We start from the raw sequence: 24,061 nt of genomic DNA, 5'->3' as shown, positions 1-24,061 counted from the left end.
GCATTTTGTTGGATGGAAATGGAGAGTAAACTCCTTATCTTTAATCATCTCCCATATGGGGAGTGCAGATTGCAAACACTTAATTTATGTGTAAAAATGCACAAGAATCTGTAGATTTTCTTTTCATCCCTCGTGAACTACGAAGGATTTTTTATGGAGTTGTTCCTCAGGCCCTTCAGTGATATTTTGGATTTTTGGGGCAAAGTTAGCCGAGGTCATCAAGGGTTGGGGTGGGGATGATTTCAAGAGAGGTAAGGTTTTGTGAAACCCATGCAATGAAATGGAGTAAATGGAAAGAAATAAATGATTGTACCTTCAGCATATAGATATTCCACTTCAAAACTAAGGCAATAATCAAGTTTCACTAATCAAGTGGGCCTTTATTTTTTACTGTTATTATTTTTGAATGGTTCAAGTGAACCTTTAACAGCATCTCTGTCTTGGAGGTAATGAGGGATTGAGGGTGATTGTTGATAGAAGTATCAAGAAAGGAAAAAGAAAGAAGTGAAAGACAAGGCTTGGTCCTGGGTAATTGGAAGGTTAGCTTTCATGAGGCATCAAGTGGCACAAGTCACAACCTCCAAGGGTGCGATGCATTTGTAGGGATGTAAAATACTAAAATTCAATACAAATGTTCTTAGGACCATTGAGATTGGTGCTTCAATTGAGGACAAAGTGAAAGCTCTTCGAGGGAGGAGTTGAAAATTTGTTCATATCATGATGTAAATGTTGAAGGGGACGTCTCCTGCTCATTAGATGAGCTGGTGGAGATAGCATAGTGTGTGCGAGTGATCCAGGGTTCAATGCCTAGTAGTGTTACCTTTCAAATTATTATTTCTTTTTGTTGAAGGGCACTCAAGTAATGTCATATCTTGGGCAACAAATAAGCATTATGAACTAGAGATTGATGATGAGCTTCATGAGTTAGCTAGCAGGCCAAATGTTTTGTTTGCCAATGTAGGAGAGGGGCTAATGTAATTGTTTGTTCTTCTTAGGAGGGGAGTCAATGTGATCACAGATACATTGGAAAGATAGGATAGATAAGCAACAATTTATTAGAAGGTTGAAAGTAGTACAAATAGCAACAAGATATTGTCTAAGGAAAATCGTTTTGATTGTTCAAAGAGATCCCTAATGACTAGATCTCTATCAAGAGTACACGAGCAAGAAAATTTTTCCCAACTGCAATGGCTTAGAAGCCTCTACACCCAGAACTCTTGAAATTCTTTTGCCAATGAGCCCCACTCGAAAAGAGATGGTTTGATCTTCTCCACCATATTTTCAGTAGTTTCATCATCATCATCTTTGTCATAACGTTGTCTCAACTGATTGGGGTGACAAAGTATGAAGTAAAAAGTTGAGCCCAAAATTGAAGAAATCAACTCTAGAATATATGTACCAAATTTGTAGTCCAAAAGTCTTCTTAAGAGACTACACAATAGATATATAAAGCTCCAAAGGGACATGGAGGTGTTTCCATGTTCCTTAAATTACTAGGAGAGAGAATCACTCTTTGAGGGAAAAAAAAAAAACAAGGGAAAAATATCTCAAAGAAAGCTTCACTGGAATCAATATAATCATGTTCATAGTCATGCATGTGGTCTACTATTTATATTCGTTGTCACACCTTTCCTAAGCGAACTTAAACTTCAATTATTTCTTGTTAAACAAGTCTAGACTAAAAAGGAAACTAATTAAACAAAAGAAAAGGGAAAAAGGTGCTACTGTGTGACTAAGGGGATTAGTTGGCCCCACCGTTGGTGTGATGGATTGTTCAATTGGACTTTGGCCCCATAGGTCGAATTATTGCAGCTTTTAAGCTTAGTTGCAGGATCATTCTAGCTAGGCGCCACTCCTGCTTCGAATCATGCTTTGGACTCTCATTCTGGCTCCTGCTTTCCTATGTTAACTAATTCGATCAAACATCCTTTGAACTGAGAACTAGTTCAAACGAACAAAATTGCAGTTTGATTTGCTTTCATTGGACAGTCCGGATTTAGCAGTTCGATATAGGAGAGCAGGCTACCCATGGCCTCTGTTTTTCCTGGATCTCATGAAGACGAAGGGTTGAGGGAGAGAACTTAGGGAGCGCTAATGTACACTTGCAGATTGAATCATACATGTGGTAGACATATAGCTCACGTGAACAGCCCACATCTAGGGCACTACCATATATGGGCTGTAACCCAAAAATCTGCTGAAAAGATTATGTTGATTAGTGGATATTATCTAATGGACAGTAAAAAGAAAGAAAGAAAGAAAGAAAGAAAAGAAAAGAAAACAGAAGCCAACCTTCCAGATTTGTCCATACATAGTTATGACTAGAGTCAACCTTTTACTGTAGTTTCTTTTGGTTCTATGTAAATAGCATCTAGAAAGTGGACAGTACTGATCACTAAACTGTGTCAACATGTTGGCCCAATGGCACGATACATGCTGGTGATCCAGAGCAGCATCATAGACGAAAAATACACTCTCATTCGCCTGTGTGTGTGTGGGCTGATGGTTCACCACCCTCTTAGTGCATCACAGTGGGCCCTATGGTCAGGGATTCCACCCACAGTGGATCCAAAGATCCATTAAAGCCGCACCCCAAAATCCCTTAAAATTAGGAGCCTACCTTGATGTATGCACTGTATATCCATGCCTTCCATATGTTTTTCCAGCTTAAATTAGGGTGTGGTGTGGTCCCAATAAATGAAGAAGCAGCAATTTCAATTACCACAACAAACAGTGGTCATTGAACGTCCACCGTGAAAAACTTCATAGGGTACACCGTAGTGTTTGTTGATTATCCAACCTATTGATAAGGTCAAACAGACCTAGATGAATATGGTGTGGTCAACATGAAAATTATATATGTTTCATTTTTTAGACCATGCCCTAATTTAATTTGGAAAAACTAATGGATTGCATGGATATACAATGCATGCATCAAGGTGAGCCCTATGCAAGGGTCCCACCCACACCACTGGTTCCGGCCTCTTACCAAAGTCCCGCTCCAAAATCGGATACGGAATGTGTGGTGTGCCAGACCACCGACCTACTTGGTGTGTTGATATTACCAAGTTCTGTTGGCCCCACCATGATGCATGTGTTATATCCACACCGTCCATTCATTTTGTAATATCATTTTCAGGCATTAGCTAAAAAATGAGTAAGATTCTAATCTCAAGTGGACCCGACCACAGAAAGCAGTGAGGACTGAACGTCTACCATTGAAAACTTCATGGGGCTTTCAAATTTGGATCTACTTAAGATTTCACATCAATTCATAAAATGACCTGCAAAAACTAATGGACAGTGTGGATATACAAAAAATGCATCAACATGGCCCTGCGCATTAAGGGTATAACACCACTAAAGTATTACTGGCATAACACCTAATCCACTATAAGTAACGTGAGAGCATACTTTGTAAATTTTGTGGGGCCCACCATGATTTGGATGTCCTATCCAAACCGTCCATCCTTTTTAGAAAGAAATTTTATGGAAACTTACCAAGATCTAAGCATATCAGAAGCTTAGGTGGACCACACCATAGGAAACATTGTGAATTGAATGCCTGTGATGCAGGACATGAAAATTAAATATGATATGCGAGATTTCAGGCTTAAGATCACATTAGTTCAGAAACAATTACACAAATTCCATATCCCACATGAAAGTCCAAACATTCAATTAAGGGGAATCTATGCGGGTCCAGGCCTATCACATGATAGGGCTCGATCAATAAAAATTATGAACCAAAAGATACTCAAAGATAAGAAATAATCATCCACGCATGCAAAGTAATCAGTCCCTAATCCAAGGGATTCAGAAATTCCAATTCGGGGAACCCCTGGGGTAAGAAAATTGGCAAATAACTTAGGGAAAACATAATCTAGGGCTAGGATTCATGAAAAACGGCTATGAGAGGATAAAAGAAGATAAAAACCTGAGCCAAAAAACGATCCCGAGTGTGGACAACAACAATGGCCCAAATGGACGTGGGTGTGATCCCGGCCGCACGTGTGTGGGGCCTACTATTCAAAAAAGGCCACCTTGGCCCTGGTCGGCCAGGGATAGTCTCCAAAACCCCCAAATTTCAGCTCGATCTGATGTACAATTTGTGCATGGTGCTCCGCCGAAGTTTTAGCTCGCCTACGAGCAGAAATCTGGAAACCTCCTGTAATGAAGAAATCTAATGCAACAAAAGGACGAATTCGAAGTAAGGATGGTGGGGGAAGATGGAAAAAAAAAGATGATGGAGGATGGGGGTGAATTGGGATCGATGTGGCTTTCCACCACGGTAGTTAGCCCTTCGAAAAGGGAGGGCTTCGCACCCACTTTTCAATTCTTCCACAACTCACGAAGAGAGCAGAAAAATAAAGCAGGAATTTTTTTTATTAACTTCAATGAATCAAAAGAACTACAAGGGGTGCCTATTTATAGGGAAAATCCTATACTTCAAAACTCGCACCATGTGCGCAACCTATTACTTGGCGATGAAGTAAACTAAAATAAAAACCAAACAAAGAAATCTAAAGCATTCACAATGTTCTAAATAATAACAATAAGCAAAACCTAAAATATGAAATCAATCCGACGAGTGGGCCACGATCATGAGATCCCACGATGGGCTTTTCTTGACTATCGGGCCCACTTCTTTTTAAACCAAAACTTGTCTTCTAACTAGGAGGCCCTCCCTGGACGTCGTCATCGAGCCAAATCGATGGCAGGGTCCTCCTGCATACGTACGTGCGTAGGGGTGGTGGTGTGCAGGCGTGCGTGTGCACAATGTCCTCATCAACTCTCCCCGGTTGCGAAGATTTCACCACTGGCGAAATAAAACTCCTAAACCGCTCTAGGATGTCGGGATCAAGTCTCTGAAGCTCCTCCTCAGTGAGTCACACGCTGTCTGAAGTTGGGCGTGACTTCCATTTAACTAGGTATTTCTGAAACCCGCCATCCGCCGTTGAAATTATCTCATGGTCCAAAATATCCTCTATTTCCTCTCTGGGTGTGTGAAGGCTAGGTATGGGAGGCAGAGGCTGGGATGAAAGGTCGGGAAGAGGCCATGGATCAAAGGGTAAGGCTGGGGCATTAGGATGGGTGGGCAAAGGGCCGGACAAAGTATCAGTGGGTCCCTGAAAAGCAACTAAATCCTCCACATTGAATGTGGAACTAATTCCCATGGAAGGTGGAAGATTTACCTCATACTCATTGAGACCGTTTCGCTTTATAATTTTGAAGGGTCCAGCTCTATGCGCGTGTAACTTACGAACGACCCCTGGAGGGTACCGCTCGGGCCTGATGCGGACCATCACAGAGTCCCCAATATTGAACTCTTTGAAACGTCTATGTTGGTCTGTAGAAAATTTGTAATGTTCATGACTAGTAGTGATCTTTCGCCTGATTTCTTGATGTAATGAATGTATGTGATGCGCAAAAGACTCTGTAGACTCTGATGGCCTATGGGACAATGACATTGGGATAAGATCAATACGCTTCCTAGGCTTATAACTAGTAACGGCTTTAAAAAGACTTAGACCTGTGGACCTATTGACAGAACTATTGTATGCAAACTCGGCTATGGGTAGTACGACGTCCCATGTCCTGGTATGCTCCCCCACTAAACATCGAAGTAAACTCCCTAGGCTCCTATTAAGCACCTCAGTCTGGCCATCGGTCTGAGGGTGGTAGGCAGAAGAAAATTGGAGCCCAGTATTCATCATGTGCCATAGTGTCTTCCAAAAGTAACTCATGAATCTCACATCATGGTTAGACACTATGGTTTTTGGTAACCCATGTAGTTTGACGACCTCACTACAGAATAGCTTGGCAACATGAGAGGCGTCGGAGGTCTTAGAACAAGGAATAAAGTGGGCCATTTTAGAGAAACGGTCCACGACAACAAATATGGAGTCATGCTTTCGAATAGTCTTGGGAAGTCCAAGCACAAAGTCCATACTGATGTCCTGCCAAGGGATGAGTGGGACTGGCAAAGGCGTATATAATCCTGTATTCTGTTTCCTTTACTTTGCCAGTTGACAAGTACGACATTGCCCTATAATTTTGGCCACGTCCCGCTTGAGGCTTGGCCAATGAAATCTATCCTCCATTAGGGCAATGGTCTTGTCACGACTGAAATGACCAGCGACCTCCCCTGAATGTAACTCCCAGACAAGAAAATCGCGAAGGGAGGTGCGTGGTATGCACAAGCGGTCACTCCTAAACAAATATCCGTCCAAAATCAAATACTCACTGTTAGCTCCTGACGGACTCTCTAATAAAGATGTATACACAACTCCAAAATCTGGACACTCAAAATACTCTTCTCTGATGCGCTCAAGGCCCGTAACTTCAACGCTTATGGAGTTGAGTAATGCGACTCGGCGACTCAACGCATCGGCAGGCTTAGTCTCTACACCGACTTTGTGCTTAAGCGCAAAAGTATACTCTTGAAGGAATTGAACCCACTTAGCATGCCTGAGGTTTAATTTCTTCTAAGAGTTCAAGTATCTCAAGGCCTCGTGATCTAAGAACAAGATGAATTCTTGCGGTAACAGGTAATGTCACCAGTGGCATAGTGATTGCATTATCACGTAGAATTCCTTGTCATAGGTGGAATATCTTTGCTTCACCTCATTCAGCTTCTCACTAAAAAAGGCGACAGGGTGCCTTTATTGGCTAAGTATCCCTCCTATGCCGACTCATGACGCGTCACATGCGACTTCAAGAACTTTTGAAAAATTTGGAAGTCGCGTGACTAGAGCTTCAGTCATCTTGACCTTTATTTCCTTGAAGGCCTTCGAGGCGGTCTTTATCCATTGAAACTCTCCCTTTTTTATGCAGTCCGTGATGGGAGCCACAATGGAATTGAAGCCTCGAATGAACCGCCTATAAAAAGTAGCTAAGCCATGAAAGCTGCGCACCTCATGAATATTGCGGGGTTCAGGCCAATTAATGATGGCCTTGACCTTCTTGGGATCCGCCGAAACGCTCTTAGCTGACACAATAAAACCTAAGAAGATCACGCTATTAGACAAGAACGCGTACTTCTTTAGGTTGGCGTACAACTTCTCAGCCCTAAGGATCCCACAAACGTGCCTCAAATGGTTGAGGTGTTGCTCCTTAGTCATGCTATGAATCAAGATATCATCAAAGTATACGACCAGGAACTTCCCCATGAAGGGTCTCAACACTTGGGTCATCACACGCATGAAAGTGCTTGGGGCATTAGTTAACCCAAAAGGCATAACTAGCCACTCATATAGCCCATCCTTCGTCTTGAAGGCCGTCTTCCACTCATCACCAGGGCGTATATGAATTTGGTGATACCCACTTTTGAGGTCGATTTTTGAGAAGATAGTAGCATTGGCCATTATATCTAGCATGTCATCAAGACGCAGTATGGAAAACCGATACTTAATTGTGATTTTATTGATGGCCCTACTATCAACACACATCCTCCATGTGCCATCCTTCCTAAGTGTAAGAAGGGCGAGCACGGCACACGGACTCATGCTCTCTCAAATGAAACCCTTCTCTAGGAGTTCATCAATCTGCCTCTTCAACTCAGCGTGCTCCTTCGGGTTCATTCTGTAATGCGGGAGATTTGGTAGAGTTGCCCCAAGGATTAAATCAATGGCATGTTGTATATCCCTCATAGGGGGAAGCTCATTCGGTAAATCATTAGGAAAAACATCACGAAACACATGTACTACCTGAATGGCCTCAGTGGGTAACTCTACGCTAGTCTCTAGTATACTCTCCTTATCCACAAGGGCGTATATCATCGAGTCCGCCTCCATCTCTCGCTCAAAGTCTTTGGCATTCAAAATATGAAGCGGTTTGGACTTGGACTTCGACTCCACTTCTTTTGGGCCGGTCACACCATTCTATGTGGTGAACTCTTTTTCAGTTGTATTCTTGGGTGGCAGGGGATTTAGCTTGACCTTCTTGCCCTTAAACCAGAATGTGCACACATTTGAACGACCAAATATGGTAACATCCCTGTCATAGAGCCACGGCCTACCCAGAATGACATGGCCCACATCCATAGGAACAACATCACACCAAATTGTGTCTTTATAAGATCCGAACTGAATAGGGACAAGACAGCGGTGCAAGATTGGAATGGATGTTTCATCAACCCAGGAGACTCTATAGAGCTGAGGATGGGCTTCCAACTTCAAGCCCAAACAACTCACAGTGCTAGTCGATGCCACATTGGCACAACTACCACTATCCACGATCATCTTACAGCTCTTTTCCCCACATTTTGCATAAGTGTAGAAGATAGTGTTGCGGCGCCAGTCATCAGTGTTCTTGGCTTGAGCCAGGGCGCAAAGCACAATTGCGAGGGTCACAGACTCTTGTGCTCCCTCTTCCTTATCACTAGGGGTTCCGACTGGCTCATATTCTTCCTCACTATCACTCTCTGGGGGCACTACTTCTACTTGCCCATCAATAAGGAGTACTTTGGTGCCCTCTCTCGTGCCGCACTAGTGAACAAAGTGACCAAACCCCTGACACCTAAAACACTTAGTGGCCCCACTTTCACGTGAACTAGACCCGACAATCTCTTTACCCTTATCATCCTTAGGTCTGGACTGAACATTAGGAGAAGGTTTGTTTTGGAATCCCGTGTTAGGTCTAGCCCCAGAGGGGTTGGCCTAAGCACCGGATTCGCGAAAGTCAAACCGCCTTCCCACAGATGCTTTAAGGTATTGCTCGACATCTATCACTACTTGGTACAACTGTTCGATAGTATCTATGTCTTTGGCGAGCAATTCTCTCCTAATGTCAGGACGGAGGCCCGTTTTAAAACGAGCAAGGGTGAGTACGGGGTCCTCATCAACCTCACAGCAGGTCAAGTACTCTTCGAATTTCTCAATATAGTCAGCAACACTCATGGAACCCTGTCAAAGAGATTGCCACTCCTCAATCAACCGCAGGCGATAAGAGAAAGGGAGGTACTTCTCTTTCAGCGTTTCTTTCATTTCTCCCCAATGGACTATTGGGAGTTCCCTCGCTCTTTCTTTTTTTCGCTCAACCGTCGCCCAAAACCTCTTTGCTTGACCCACAAGCTTCATCTTGGCGAATCGGACTCGTCGAGCATCCGACATATCATACCACTCAAAATAGTGGTCCATATCCGCCAACCAATCTAAAAAAGCTTTAGGATCTAAGTGGCCATCAAAAGTAGGGGCATCTACTCTAACTCCCTTAAGGAGTTGCGCGTCTGGGTCATATTGGTCATGATGTCCCTCACGGGGTGGGTGCACAGGTGCGCGCCCATGACCACCTCCTTGGCCGCCTCCATTCCTTGGTCTAATCTCCTAACCACCTGCTTGAGAATGGGCATTTTCCCCAATGGTGGGGTTTGCCCCAAGGGAGGCCTCTATTTGAGTAACGCGATCATCAAATTGGTTTAAGGCGTTGATCTATGCGTTGTTCCAAGCGCTTAGACATAGACGCAACCTGTTGGGCTAACTAGGCCATTGATTCTTGTAGTTGCTCCATGTTTAAAGTAGGGTGCAAACCAAAACCGCGACCCGTATGTGTGGGCATACACAGGCTAACTCAATCCTAAGGACCTGCTATGGCAACTATATGTGTCTAAAAAACTAAATGACCCTACGAGACTCTATATGAAGGAGACTACACACCGTTACTAAAATTCAGCTATATATGATGGACTGAATGCATGAAGGACTCAAACAAACTAAACCCTAAATATGTGGTGAATTTTCCTACAAGAACCCTAAGCTCTGATACCAAATTTGATGCAGGACATGAAAATTAAATATGATATGCGAGATTTCAGGCTTAAGATCACGTTAGTTCAGAAACAATTACACAAATTCCATATCCCACATGAAAGTCCAAACATTCAATTAAGGGGAATCTATGCGGGTCCAGGCCTACACATGATAGGGCTGGATCAATAAAAATTATGAACCAAACGATACTCAAAGATAAGAAATAATCATCCACGCATGCAAAGTAATCAGTCCCTAATCCAAGGGATTCAGAAATTCCAATTCGGGAAACCCCTGGGGTAAGAAAATTGGCAAATAACTTAGGGAAAACGTAATCTAGGGCTAGGATTCATGAAAAACGGCTATGAGAGGATAAAAGAGGATAAAAACCTGAGCCAAAAGACGATCCCGCGTGTGAACAGCAATAATGGCCCAGACGGACGTGCGTGTGATCCCGGCCGCACGTATGTAGGGCCCACTATTCAGAAAAAGGCCACCTTGGCCCTGGTCGGCCATGAATAGTCTCCAAAACCCCCAAATTTCAGCTCGATCCGATGTATGATTTGTGCGTGGTACTCCGCCGAAGTTTCAGCTCACCTGCGGTCTGAAATCTGGAAACCTGCTGTAATGAAGAAATCTGATGCAACAAAAGGATGAATTCGAAGTACGGATGTGGGGGAAGATGGAAAAAAAAAAAGATAAAGGAGGATGGGGGTGAATCGGGATCGATGTGACTTCGCACCACAGTAGTTAGCTCTTCGAAAAGGGAAGGCTTCGCACCCGCTTTTGAATTCTTCCACAACTCACGAAGAGAGCAAAAAAATAAAGCAGGAATTTTTTTTATTAACTTCAATGAATCAAAAGAACTACAAGGGGTGCCTATTTATAGGGAAAATCCCATACCCCAAAACTCGCACCATGTGCGCAACCTATTACTTGGTAATGAAGTAAACTAAAATAAAAACCAAACAGAGAAATCTAAAGCGTTCACAATGTTCTAAATAATAACAATAAGCAAAACCTAAAATATGAAATCAATCCGACGAGTGGGCCACGATCATGAGATCCCATGATGGGCTTTTCTTGACTATCGGGCCCACTTTTTTTTAACCAAAACTTGTCTTCTAACTAGGAGGCCCTCCCTGGACGTCGTCATCGAGCCAGATCGATGATGGGGTCCTCCTTCTGCGTACATACGTGCGTAGGGGTGGTGGTGTGCCGGTGTGCATGTGCACGATGTCCTCATCAGCCTACCATTGAAACTTCTTCGAGGCCACACAATTTTTTAATCAAGTTGAAATTTGTGTTATCCCTTCATCCTTGCCTTTGTATCCTTATGAAAAGGTTTGATGACAAATAAACATCACCGTGGGCCCTCAAAAGGTTTCAACGATGGAAATCATTATTTTCACTGTTTCATGTGGTGTGGTCCACTGTATCTTTGGATATGCTTCAATTTTGGGCTTAGCCCCTAAAATGAGTTGGAAAATAGGATGGACGGCGTGGACAAACTATATACATTCAGGGTGGGCCAAGAGAGCTTACTCAGAACGATAAAGCGTACTGAATATATCAGTACGCAATCCGCTTCCACGAAGCTTTAAAAAAAATGATTTGCAGGGGAGGGAATTTCGCCGAAGAAATGGAGATTTTCGAAATGAGGATTTCGTTTGCATTGAAAACTCTCTCATCTCATAAAGGGGGATTTTTTTATTGAGGGTTTTAAAACCCTAAATCCAACCCATATCGGGAAGAAATCCCCCAAATTTTTGAAGTTTTTGCCGAAATCATCCATCTTGCAACGCCGAAGGGAAATTTTGAGATTTTTCTTACCTCTATCGAAGAGGGAGCTATCAATGGATGTCAGATCCTCTTCTTCCGAGTTCCGATCAACTAGGTAATACGAGAGGGTCTCAGATCTATTCGGGAAAGAGCTAGAGCCGAGAGGGACCGTGCCTAAGTTTTCCTGGTTTTCTGTGTCTCTTCTGGAGTGGGCTGCTGGGGTCTTTTATCAGCCTATATAGTGCTTTCATTTTTTCTGGTTTTATGATAGGCATCCCCCAGGTTCTTTTTCTCCTGAGGGACCCCCAAATGTAATTGGTCATTTTGTTTGATGAAAAGCCACTTAAACAAAAAAAAACAAAAAAAAAAAAAACTAGGTAATACTGAAATCAAATCCTCTCTCTTTTTTTTTCCTGTTAATTTTTTTCTTCCAATTTTTACTTATTTACGCAAGGCTACAGGCAATATTCTTGGCGATAATCCAAATTATCGACAATAACGAAAATTTCACTGATGTTTCGCCGATATTTTGGAGAAACGAAAAATTGGGGCGTCGGTGTCACTAGTGTAGCGACACCGATATTATCAACGATATTTCGATAAAATCGTCGATAATTTAAACACTGATGCTAACATACACATTTGCATATTTAGAATAACAAGAATTACAAAAAAACATATATAATAAGTTTCCATTTAATGGGGGCCTAAAAGCATGTGTTGTTGTAAGAAATCAATCCAACCATCCCGTCCATCCCATCTATCCATCCAACCATCCAATCTTCCATCCAAACATCCATCAAGATTTCAAAATATTGACAACACAATATTTCGTCGAGAAATTGTCAACAACTGGAATGGAAATGAAAGATTATAATCTTGATATCGCCCATGTTGCGATTACGATAACATTGCGATATTATTGATATTATCGTTGAAAAATTGAACAATGCATATAACCATGCGCCCATAAAAAATTTGAAATGGATGTTTTTTAAACTTATTTTTTTAAAATTTTGTTTTTAATAAACAGATTTTTGGTGATATTGATACATTGGCGATATTATTGAAATATTGCCGATACACTAGCGATACAAGCGATACCCAATGTTTTAAATATCGTTATCGCGTAAAGTATTGCACCCTTGGGATATAGATAAATATCGGTTATTGCATGGGATATATCGATTGTATCGCATAATGCATTGTTGTTGTTGGGAAACATGGGAACATTGGGAAATTGGTCGAATTTTCCAATGAAACTTCAAGGATTGTTGAAAAAGACATCATACACACTTCAAAATCAATACAATATTAAAAAAAGTACACATAATAGGGGTTTCGTTTGTATGGGGTCCTAATATATGTGCTTTTCAACTGAACCGATGCAAGTATATTAGAAGTCTATTCATATAATTTATAAACGTAAGAAGACATGTATGGAAACACAAGCAATACATTAAAAAACAAAAGAAGAATTACTAGATCAGGTTACATACATGTTTAATTTTGTGTTTGGATACAAAGATTGCTATTGATTTGTGAGAAATTGAGAAGTTTTGATTTTTATTTATTTAAAAAAAAAAAAAAATTTCCGCAACTCGACCTATCTCCTGCAAATCTCGAAATCGAAATTCCAAATCCATGATTTTTTTTATGGAAAACATGAAGAATCATAGATTTGTAACCACTTGACATTGGTTTAACATGATTTACAATAAAAACATAGATCGAAAATTGAAAATGCTCACTGGATTGAATAGGTGGGGTATATCGGCACTGCCTGTGCGTTTTGTATCGCACAGGTGGGATACAAGATATATCGTGGGATATATCAGTTGATATCATCGATATTTAAAACACCGGTGATACCTAGAATTTACACAGTAACAAATATTAGCGATACATTGGCGAGATTGATACATTGACAATACAAGTGACACTTAGAATTTACACAGTTAAAAAATATTGGTGATACACTAGCAACATCGATACATTGGTGACACTTAGCAATACATCACTGATAACTGAAATTTCTGATTCTACCAGTGTTATCGGTATCGCCAAGTTGGAGATATAGATAATAATAGTGCCTACATATGGGGTCATAGTTCGTTGGTCCAATACTTTATATGATGGGCCTAATGTTTGAAGTATTGGTATTGTTACAAGTTTCGCTGGCCAGAGATACAGAAACAATATCGATATCGCTGATAACCAGAAATGCGCGGAAACATGTGAAAAACAGTGAAATTTTCAGTGAAACTTCAGGAGTTGTTAAAATGTGTACATATTTGCATATTTAGAAATTTTAAAAAAAAAATTGCAAAAAGAATGTATACATAACAAGTTTCCATTTAATGGGGCCTTAAAAGCACGTGTTGTTGTTAGAAATCAGTCCAACCATCCCATCCGGCCTATTTAACCATCCAACCTTCCATCCAAACATCCATCGATATTGCAAAATATCAACATCACATGATATTTCACCAGGAAATCATCAACAATTGGAAAGGAAACGGAAGATTGTGGTTTCAATATCGCGCATGTTGCGATATTGATAATACGAGATATTATCAATATTATCAATGACAAATTGAACACTACATACAACCATGTGCCCATGAAAAAATTTTGAAATAAAATTTTTTCTAATAAACAATTTTGATGATATTAATTTGTTGCCAATATTATTGAAATATCATCAATACACTTATGATACAAGCATTGGCGATATTGATGCATTGGTAATATTGGTGATGCATTGGTGATGCATTGGTGATATTGATGCATTGGTAATACAAGCGACGCCTAGAATTTACATAGTTGAAAATATTGGTGATTACATTAGCAATATTGATACATTGGCGATACTTAGCGTTACATTGCTAATACCTGGATTTCTAATACTACCAGCGTTATCGGTATCGCTAAGCTAGAGATAAAGATAGTATCGGAGATAATTCGAACACTGGATGGGCCCAACTCTCGATGGAGCATACATAAAAGCTTTTAAGAGCAGAAGATATGCACCCTTTGATTTTTGGTTTGTCTAGGTTAAATGATGATAGTTGTTGTATTCTTTCTTAATCATCTAATTTTAGGCATCATAGAGAAGGGACAAGATCTTTGGGCATCTTTAGGGACATCAACCATCTACTACATGCTATCAAATAAGTGGTTAATCTTTGACAAAAGGGCCATTCATTGAAATAAAAACCAAAGTAATCTTATAGTTACATTGATGCAGGACAATTAACCATTTGCTCTAAAAGGTCGAACTGTTAGAGTATGGCGAATTAATCCCTTTGTCTCATAGCCCAGGCCCCACATCTCATGGGTTAGGACCTCGGCCGAACCCCCTTCATAGGCCCTAAATCATATGGGCCGCCCACCCCGAGTGTGTCCCCACATCCCACAAGCTACCCCACTCGAGCCCGGTGTGAAATGCGCATTAATCACCCCTGGTAAGGAGTCTCGAACACGAGACCTCCCCTGTGGGCCCCAAATCACATGAGTCACCCACCCCGAGTGTGCCCCTGCATCCAACAGGCGACCCCACTCAAGCCCAGTGTGAAAATGCCCCTGCATTAATCACCCCCGGTGAGGAGTCTCGAACACGAGACCTCCCGCTTTGATACCAATTTGATGCAGGACAATTAACCATTTGCTCTAAAAGCTCGAACTGTTAGAGTATGGCGAATTAATCCCTTTATCTCATAGCCCAGGCCCCACATCTCATGGGTTAGGACCTCAGCCGAACCCCCTTCATGGGCCTCAAATCACATGGGCCGCCCACCCCGAGTGTGTCCCCGCATCCCACGAGCTACCCCACTCGAGCCCGGTGTGAAATGCGCATTAATCACCCCTAGTAAGGAGTCTCGAACACGAGACCTCCCCCGTGGGCCCCAAATCGCATGGGTCACCCACCCCGAGTGTGCCCCTGCATCCCACAGGCGACCCCACTCGAGCCCAGTGTGAAAATGCCCCTGCATTAATCACCCCCGGTGAGGAGTCTCGAACACGAGACCTCCCGCTTTGATACCAATTTGATGCAAGACAATTAACCACTTGCTCTAAAAGCTCGAACTGTTAGAGTATGGCGAATTAATCCCTTTATCTCATAGCCCAGGCCCCACATCTCATGGGTTAGGACCTCGGCCGAACCCCCTTCATGGGCCCCAAATCACATGGGCCGCCCACCCCGAGTGTGTCCCCGCATCCCACGAGCTACCCCACTCGAGCCCGGTGTGAAATGCGCATTAATCACCCCTGGTAAGGAGTCTCGAACACGAGACCTCCCCTGTGGGCCCCAAATCACATGAGTCACCCACCCCGAGTGTGCCCCTGCATCCAACAGGCGACCCTACTCAAGCCCAGTGTAAAAATGCCCTTGCATTATACATTTATATTTTAGTTAATCTTTTCAATGCTTCTAGTAAAATAATATAAGTAACAATATTAAATCAGTTTCATTGCCCTTTCTTTACCTTTTTGCTTAATCATTGCCTTTTCTTATTACTTTAGCTTGCATTTGGTTCCACCAAATAGCATGAAATTTTGTTAGATTTCATTACTAATCAGTCTAATTTAGTGCAAAATATCATGAATTGGTGTAAACAAGCATAACCTTGTTTAAAAATCTAGAAGTAGCATGTAGCTTATGTTATGTAGCTTGCGCTTCATGCTTCAAAGGGGTGAATGCTATGTAAACGCTATTTGCTATTTAAAACACTGGTTAATATGGTAGTATTTTTCAACTATGATATAAAATATGTGTATGAATTGGTTTTGGGAACCATATGAATTGGGTCGAACAATTTCTGAACTACGCGAACCCGAATTTACAAATTGGCTGAACTAAAAATCGTACTAAATGAACCTACTCTAGCAAACTAAGAAATTTCGAAACTTGTCGAACTACTAATTACTTATTTGAACCCGAACCCAGTGAACTGCGATTCGGGTAACTATTTTCCCACCTATTTATACTTGTTTACATTTTGAAACCAACAGTTTCCACTCCCGCACCTGAATCTGTTGCTGCTTTGCTTCATGCTTCGTGCAACAATACTTTTAAGGCCCTGGTCATGGCTTAGCCATTGTATGGGGTCTGCCTTTGTATCCTCTTTTGTATATACGATGGTAAAGTGACCTGGTATCATTTCTCCTGTTTGAAAGGAATTTGGTTCTATCGACTCACAGCCTCACATTGACACCACTCACATGCCAGCATGATCCTGTCCATTTTTATCTCTTTTTTCTTTTGGCAAGTACAGTCACTCCTAGTATTGACTCCCATCACTTGTAATAATATTTGAAGATTTACATAATTGGCAATGAATCCGTATGAAAGTGAAAGAATTTTTATTTTTCATATATTCAATTCACATCTGCTTCAATCAATATATTGACTTATAACCTATGTACTTTAGTGAGGTGTTTGCAAATTCCCCCTTCTTAATTTCAGCAGAGGTTGCTGGTGCTGCTGAAACAAGGTAGGTTCTGTCTCATTTTATAGCATTTCTGGATAATATATGAGAGACTTGAATGAATGCTACCATTAAGTTTCTTCTGTGGATCTCTTTTACAGGAAAAATGATGATTACAAGGAAACCATCATTCCTGCAGGGAAAACTTATGAGGTGGGTTTCGTAGCAAGATTTACTTTTCCATGATAGAAGATGTTCAATGCATGTTTTCTCTTTCGAGTAATGGTGGGTTTGCTAGTTAAAGAATGGATAAAAGGATTGCCATAATAGCAGAAGCATAGATCATTTGAGCAGTCCACGTGGGGGTTGCAACAGGCAAGTTATGGGCTAGGCCTGGGTATGCTTGAGCCTGGCCCTATTATTGGTGGGGCCTGACATTTAAGCCTGACCGAACCAGTGAACCTGATGGACCTAAATTTCAATTCTGAGCTCTATTCATGGTGAAATGGGTAAACTCAAAGTAACCCTTCCATTCTTGTTCATTTATTAGCATGCACCTGCTGGTTTCAAATGACTGTATAGGAACTCTTTGATCACTCCACCTCAATTTGGCATCGATAATCACCAGAATAACAGTTGAGAAATTCTGAGATCAGATATAGGTCAGAATGAACTATCAATAAACTATCCTTCTAGTTAGAAGGTCGGCATGCACATATGCAACTCACTGAAAGTAATTTTTCAAACATTTAGATAGTTGAAGAGTTTCATGCTGCTTTAAAAGCTTATAAATCAGATAAGTACAATCACAATACATCACATAGCACACTCATATCACTCAAAGTTGGAGATTGTTCTAGTGAAAAATCTAGAATCTGTTACCCAAGAGCTTGGTGAGTGCATCTTCCTGCTGTTCTTTGCTTCTGATGGAAGGTGTCTTGGTGGTTCCTTGGTTCATTTCCTCTTTTACAAAGTGATGGTTAGCGTCCAAATAGCATTCTTTAGGCTTTTTCAGGACTTGTTACAGTGTTTATGTAACTCCAATTATAACCATCAAAATCTGCATGAGAAGTTTGTAAACACCTAACTCTTAATAAGCAGTTGGGATACAAGCGAACAGTAGCTTGTAAATTGCTGGAGGTCAATTCTGTTAAAAGCCATTCTCAAAAGTTGGAACTTCTGATGAAACTATCAATTTCTTACGTCGACTTACAGTGCAGGGTATCTTTTTTTTTTTGGATCATGTTCCAAATGGTTTCCCCATTCTTGTGCGATGAGCATTCCGACTTTATTACAAATCAGATCTAACAAGTCACCTTTATTTTTGGCAATTAGCATGTTTAATTTAATAGAAAAACAAACTTTTTTTTTTGGTGTTATCTATCATACTTATCATATATCTACATGACTTTAACTTCTTGCCATGTTTTCCTTGTTCATTTGTTTCATGAGCTTTTATAGTCTAGACATTTCACAAGTCTGAATTGGTTTTGACCCTTTTCTCATCATTATCCCTTCTCTCAATTGCATCTATTTTTCCAGGTTTCTTTGTCAGTGGAATCTGTGAACTCATATATTGCTTGGGATTTCTCACTAGTGCAAGGGACAATCAGCATGGTATTGTTATCGACACATCTAACTTTCTCTTAATTGTCATTTCAAAAGTTTATCTTTAATCTTACACCTGGCATGTGATGCAGGCTTAGTTCCTTTTTCCCCTAATTTAGTATCCATTCTACTTTTCATCTTAAAATTTCAAATGCTAGGGAAATTGTTGTCAAAGTGGATAATTCTTAATTTTTTAACCCTAAGAAAGATCTGAATTAGAAGTGGTTAACAATATTGCTAGAGTTAGTTTGGTAGGGAGCTATAGGATAATCAACACAATGAAGAAGGGATGGGGTTATCGGAGGAAGGAAAAGTGAAAAGGGCAAAGCTAATTCAAGAATATATAAATCGTTTAAGAGAGGAAGAAATCAAGTGGTGTCAACGTTCTAGAGTAGTGTGGCTCAAAGAGGGGGACAAAAACACAAGACCCTTCCACAATATTGTAAGTGCTCAGATTAGAAGTAAAAAAGAATTCTAGTGGACAGTAGAAGAATAAAAGGTAAAGACCAACTATGCGAGGAAGTGGTGCCATTTTATGAAAGAATGCTAACTGGGGAAGGATGGGAAAGGTTGAGGCTGGACGACTTGTAATTCAACAGTTTATTGGATGCTGAAATTGAATCTCTTGAGAAGCCAATTTTCGAGGAAGAGGTCAAAGCTGTTGTGGATTCACTAGGCAAGGACAAGGCACCAAGGCCAGATGGCTTCCTGATGGTGTGAAAGGTGACATCATGAGCTTTATGGCAAAAGTCTTCGAAAGGGGTCGATTGTTGGTTGATTTAGGAGCGTCTTTCATTGCCATTATCCCAAAGGTAACAGGTGTAGGAAGCCTAAAAAATTATTGCCCAATAAGTTTGATCCAAGGGTTCTACAATATTCTTGTAGAAACATTAGCTACAACGTTTAGGGCGGTGTTAAGAAGTTTGATATCCAAGAGCCAATATGCATTTGTAGTAGGAAGATAGATTTTGGACCATGCCCTTATTGCTCATGAATCCATGGACTCATGTTACAAGGGAGGAAAGGCTTAGTGTGCAAATTGGATATAGAGAAGGCATGTGATCACATTGATTAGAGCTTTTTTGGATTATATGTTAGGCTTGCTGGAATGTGGTGTGAAGTGGAGAGGGTGGATGACAGAGTGTATCTGTTTGGCTTGGTTTTTGCTTCTAATTAATGGATCTCCCAAAGGTTTTTTCAGAAGCTCGAGAGGCATTTGGCAGGGGGACCCACTTTCCCCTTTTTGCTTTGTGGTAGTCGTAGAAGCCTTGGGTAGAATGCTAGACGAGGGCAGGAGACAACCCTTAGTTGTGGCTTAAGGGTGGATAGAGTAGTCTCCCAATTTCACATCTTCAATTTACAGATGAGTGCTGACACCATCCTTGTTTACAAAAGCGGAAGCCGAAATGGTAAACAAGCTAAGAATGGTGTTTAGATATTTCGAAGTGGTGTTGGGACTGAGAGCGAATATAGCCAAAAGTGAGATGTTGGGGGTGTGCATGTCGACTGATGAGGTGAAGCGGATGGCTGGAATCTTTGGTTGTTATGAGAGGTCCTTTCCTTATGCTTACTCAGGTCTTCCTCTTCGCATCGAGAAACTTGCAAAGCACTTATGAGATAAAGTGGTGGAAAAGTTCGAAAGAAAACTGCCAAGATGGAAAAGTAGATACTTATCAATAAGTGACGCGGGCATTAGTGGTGCACCATTTAGAGTGTACCAGAGGAGGTGTCACCGATCGAATACCAGAGCGGAGGAATTGATGTGGATAGATGTCGGGTCCATTGGACCCATTTTCTGACGCGCTATGAGTGCAGAAGCAGCATGACTACACTGGTTGCAGGCCCATAGGGTAGATTTCACACCCTGTTGTGCGGGTGTTTTTAGTTTTATGCATTTTTTTTGGTTCATTTCCTTGTTTTCAGGGGCTTTAGTGTATTTTTACTTTTTTCATGACTTATATATATGCTGTGAGAAACCCTATTTTATTATTATTGAATGAATAGAAATTCATATGTTTTCTTCCTCTTTTTTCAAGAGATGAGAGTTTCAGGATTGATCCTTGAGTGTTGAGGATTCCACCTCGGTTTCAGGTTTCCTTCTTTCTAGATCTTCGAGGTGTGGGAAAAGGTAAGTATCAACCATCCGTTTTTTCTTTGATATCCTAGATTTCGTACTCCCTCTCATCTCGAACCCCTCTCTCTTCTTCATCCCTTTCGTTCCTCTCTGGATATACCCTTTTGGTTTGAGTAAAAAAAAAGAATGGCTAGTCAGGAGAATCAAATCCAAACTTAAATGTGGACTGACTTATGCTAGATCTAGGATATCCTCATATCCCTAGGTCCTCATTTTTTTACTATTTACGTGATTTTATGCTAAGGGGCATGATCCTAATGGAATGATCTCATTTATGTATTGAGATTTGCCTAATTCCTTTGATTAAAAACAGTTGGTTGATTAATTTATTTATTTGAATCTCTTCTTTCTAATCATACATACATCTAGGGTTACACCATCACATGTCTCTGCATCAAATGCCCCTGTGCTTAATATCTTTGTTCAAATGCCTGAAATTGGTGATGGCTTGTCTAGAAATGCTAAGGTGGGATTTTCTATGGTAAGGTTTGGCATAGAAGAAGAAATTCCATTTGTTAAATTGCCGGGGGGCTATTAGGGCCTTCAGGAAGGCAAATATGGTGTTCTTGGGAAAATGGTGGTGGAGATTTAGAACAAAGGAAGATTCTTTGTGGAGGAAAACAGTGGCAATGAAATATGGGTGTGAGAAAGGAGGTTGATGGACAAGGGACTCTTCTTCTTGTAAACCTTTTGGAATGTGGAAAGGCATCTCATGTGTGAAAGCTTGATTCAAAGAGGGGATCGGGTTCTCTTTTGGAAGTGGGGAGAAAATCCAATTTTGGAAGAATGTGTGGGTTAGCGAGTCATGTCTCTAGTAAATGCATCCAAGGTTTCGAGGTGCTACTCCACAAGCAGAGACATGATTGCGTGGTCAGCTCCATGCCAAAGGATTTTATCTAATGAGGAAATTGATGACTTCATTTTACTTCTAGCTAGAATCTACTCATATGCTCCATCTATGGGGAAAAGGGACAGATTAGTGTGGCAAAAGTACAATTCGGGTTGATTATTAGTTAGGTCATTTTCTAAGATGCTTTTCTTTTCGTTTGAGGAAGGTAATCATGTGCAAACAGACATCTTTTGTGTGTCATTATGGGGCTCCTTCGGAAGTAGCAACATTGCTTATCTAGTTGGGAGGAAGAAGGTTTTGACTGTAGATAATCTTCAGAAAAGAGCAATGGTTGTCATAAGAGAGGGTTGAGTGGAAGTTAGTGTTGTTGGTTGGCTTGTGATACTTTGGGGGCAAAGGAATGAGGTCCTTAGCAATAGAGGTCTTTCAAAGGGCAAAGTTTTCTTTAACCAACATTGCTTAGCTAGTTGGGAGGAAGAAGGTTTTGACTGTAGATAATCTTCAGAAAAGAGCAATGGTTGTCATAAGAGAGGGTTGCGTGGAAGTTAGTGTTGTTGGTTGGCTTGTGAAACTTTTAGGGGAAAAGGAATGAGGTCCTTAGCAATAGAGGTCTTTCAAAGGGCAAAGTTTTCTTTAACTGAGTGAGCCTCTTCTTTAGTTGCCTTAGAGGATTTTTTTTTTTTAATTATTTATTTATTTATTTATTTTTATTTTATTTTTTTGTCTTTGAGTGAGTTGTAGGCTTTTGCGCCATCTCGGCTCGCACACACACACTACACATGCACACGCACGTTGACCTATTCAGACTGATTGGGCATAACGTGTTCGGATCACACGGAGGGCCTGGTGTTACTATAGCATAAAAAATTTCACTTCTCTTTGGCCTATTAGTGGTGGAGGATTTCCTTAAATGTCCTAATGATGTATATTCTACGGTGGACCCCATGATCCTTTTGACTAATGAAAGTCACAGCATTTGTTCGTTCGATGGGGGAACCCATGATGAAATAGCTCAATCATTTGTGGGCTGTTGATCTGACCAATTGTTTTATGGGTCCATATGCTCCACAAGTTTGGTTTTTTTTTTTTTTCTTTTCTTTATGTAGTTAGTCTTAATTAGTAACCTTTTTAGGTCTACCAATTTAGTGAGTTTAGTCACTTGGAGCTAAGCTAATTATTTTTGTCACTTATTTTAGACACCTTTCTTCGCTAGGAGTGATTTGGTTTAAGTTAAAGGCTCTAAAAGAGCTAGGGGAAGGCCCAAAAAGATGCAGTAGAGGTAGTAAGAAAAGACTTGATGCCCTATGTTTAACTGAGGATATGATCCTTGATACAATGGAATGGCGAAATAGGATTTGTGTTTCCGAATCCAATTAGTTAGGATAAGGTTTATACAGCCATGAAGATGATTTATGGGCAATTTATGGGTAAGAAACATTACCCAAATAACATGAATTTGATCTTTTTTGAAGGCCTATTGACCTAGTTTTCAATCAAGCCTACAATTATTTGATTTCTAACTTGCACATAAGTTGTGACCTATTTACGAAAGGCATGTACATTTTTGGCGGGATTTAGGGATGTTTCATCATTTCTAATCATCATCATCTAAGCCTTATCCCAACTAACCTTTAAAAAATTAAATTAAATTACATTAAATTTAAAAAAAGGCCTTATCCCAAGTCCCAACTAATTGGGATCGGCTACATGAATCCTTTTTCACCATTCCACTCTATCAAGGGCCATAACTTTAGTTAGAACATGGGTCATCAAGTCTCCCACTTTCTTTTAGGCCTTCCCTCGCTCTTTTGGAGCCTTCAACTTGTACCCACTCACTATTAACTAGCAAACTTCTTGGTCTCCGCTGCACATTATCAAACCATCTACGTCTACTTTCCCTCATCTTATTCCCTATTGCATTTATTTCTAATTCTATCCTTGTCTTGCCATTCATCCATCTCAACATCCTCATTTCAACCACACTCATTCTACAAACGTGTTGTTCTTTAATTGCCTGACATTCTGTCCCATAAAGCATGATTGATCTTACAAGTCTACTTTCCCTCATCATATTACCTATTGGTGCACAACTGCATAGGATCAAATCATCTAAGTCTACTTTCCCTCATCTTATTATCTATTGGTGCACATGATCGAACAATCGAAGTCTACTTTCCCTCTTCTTATTACCTATTGGTTCTACTCCTAAATTCCCTCAAATGCATTCATTTTTAATCCCATCTTTCATAGTCTTGCCACTCATCCATCTCAACATCCTCATGTCAACCAGTGTTCGAAATATCGGTATCGCGTTATGTATCGCATCCTTGGGATACAAATACGTATTAGTTATCGCACATGATATATCATTTGTATTAGGTAATTTATCGCACTTTTTCGGAAACATTGGGAAAATGGTTGAATTTTTCAATGAAACTTTTGGGATCGTTAAAAAAGACCTTAATACACACTTTTAAATCATAACATCTCCCATCTCCAAATAGAA

General features: G+C 40.7%; 1 protein-coding gene across 6 annotated transcripts in view; it reads left to right on the top strand.

The window, feature by feature from the left end:
- LOC131223736 (uncharacterized) overlaps positions 1-24,061 on the top strand; it is a 79,435-nt gene that overhangs the window by 38,953 nt on the left and 16,421 nt on the right. For all 6 annotated transcript variants that reach the window (XM_058219229.1, XM_058219228.1, XM_058219231.1 and 3 more), the window contains 3 exons: positions 16,967-17,029; positions 17,125-17,176; positions 18,506-18,580. In XM_058219229.1, coding sequence (XP_058075212.1) covers positions 16,967-17,029; positions 17,125-17,176; positions 18,506-18,580 — 190 coding nt within the window. The remainder of the gene's footprint in view (positions 1-16,966; positions 17,030-17,124; positions 17,177-18,505; positions 18,581-24,061) is intronic.

Source organism: Magnolia sinica, chromosome 13, assembly GCF_029962835.1.
Source record: "Magnolia sinica isolate HGM2019 chromosome 13, MsV1, whole genome shotgun sequence".
NCBI classification, from domain to species: domain Eukaryota; kingdom Viridiplantae; phylum Streptophyta; class Magnoliopsida; order Magnoliales; family Magnoliaceae; genus Magnolia; species Magnolia sinica.
This window is presented reverse-complemented; position numbering and strand designations above follow the sequence as displayed.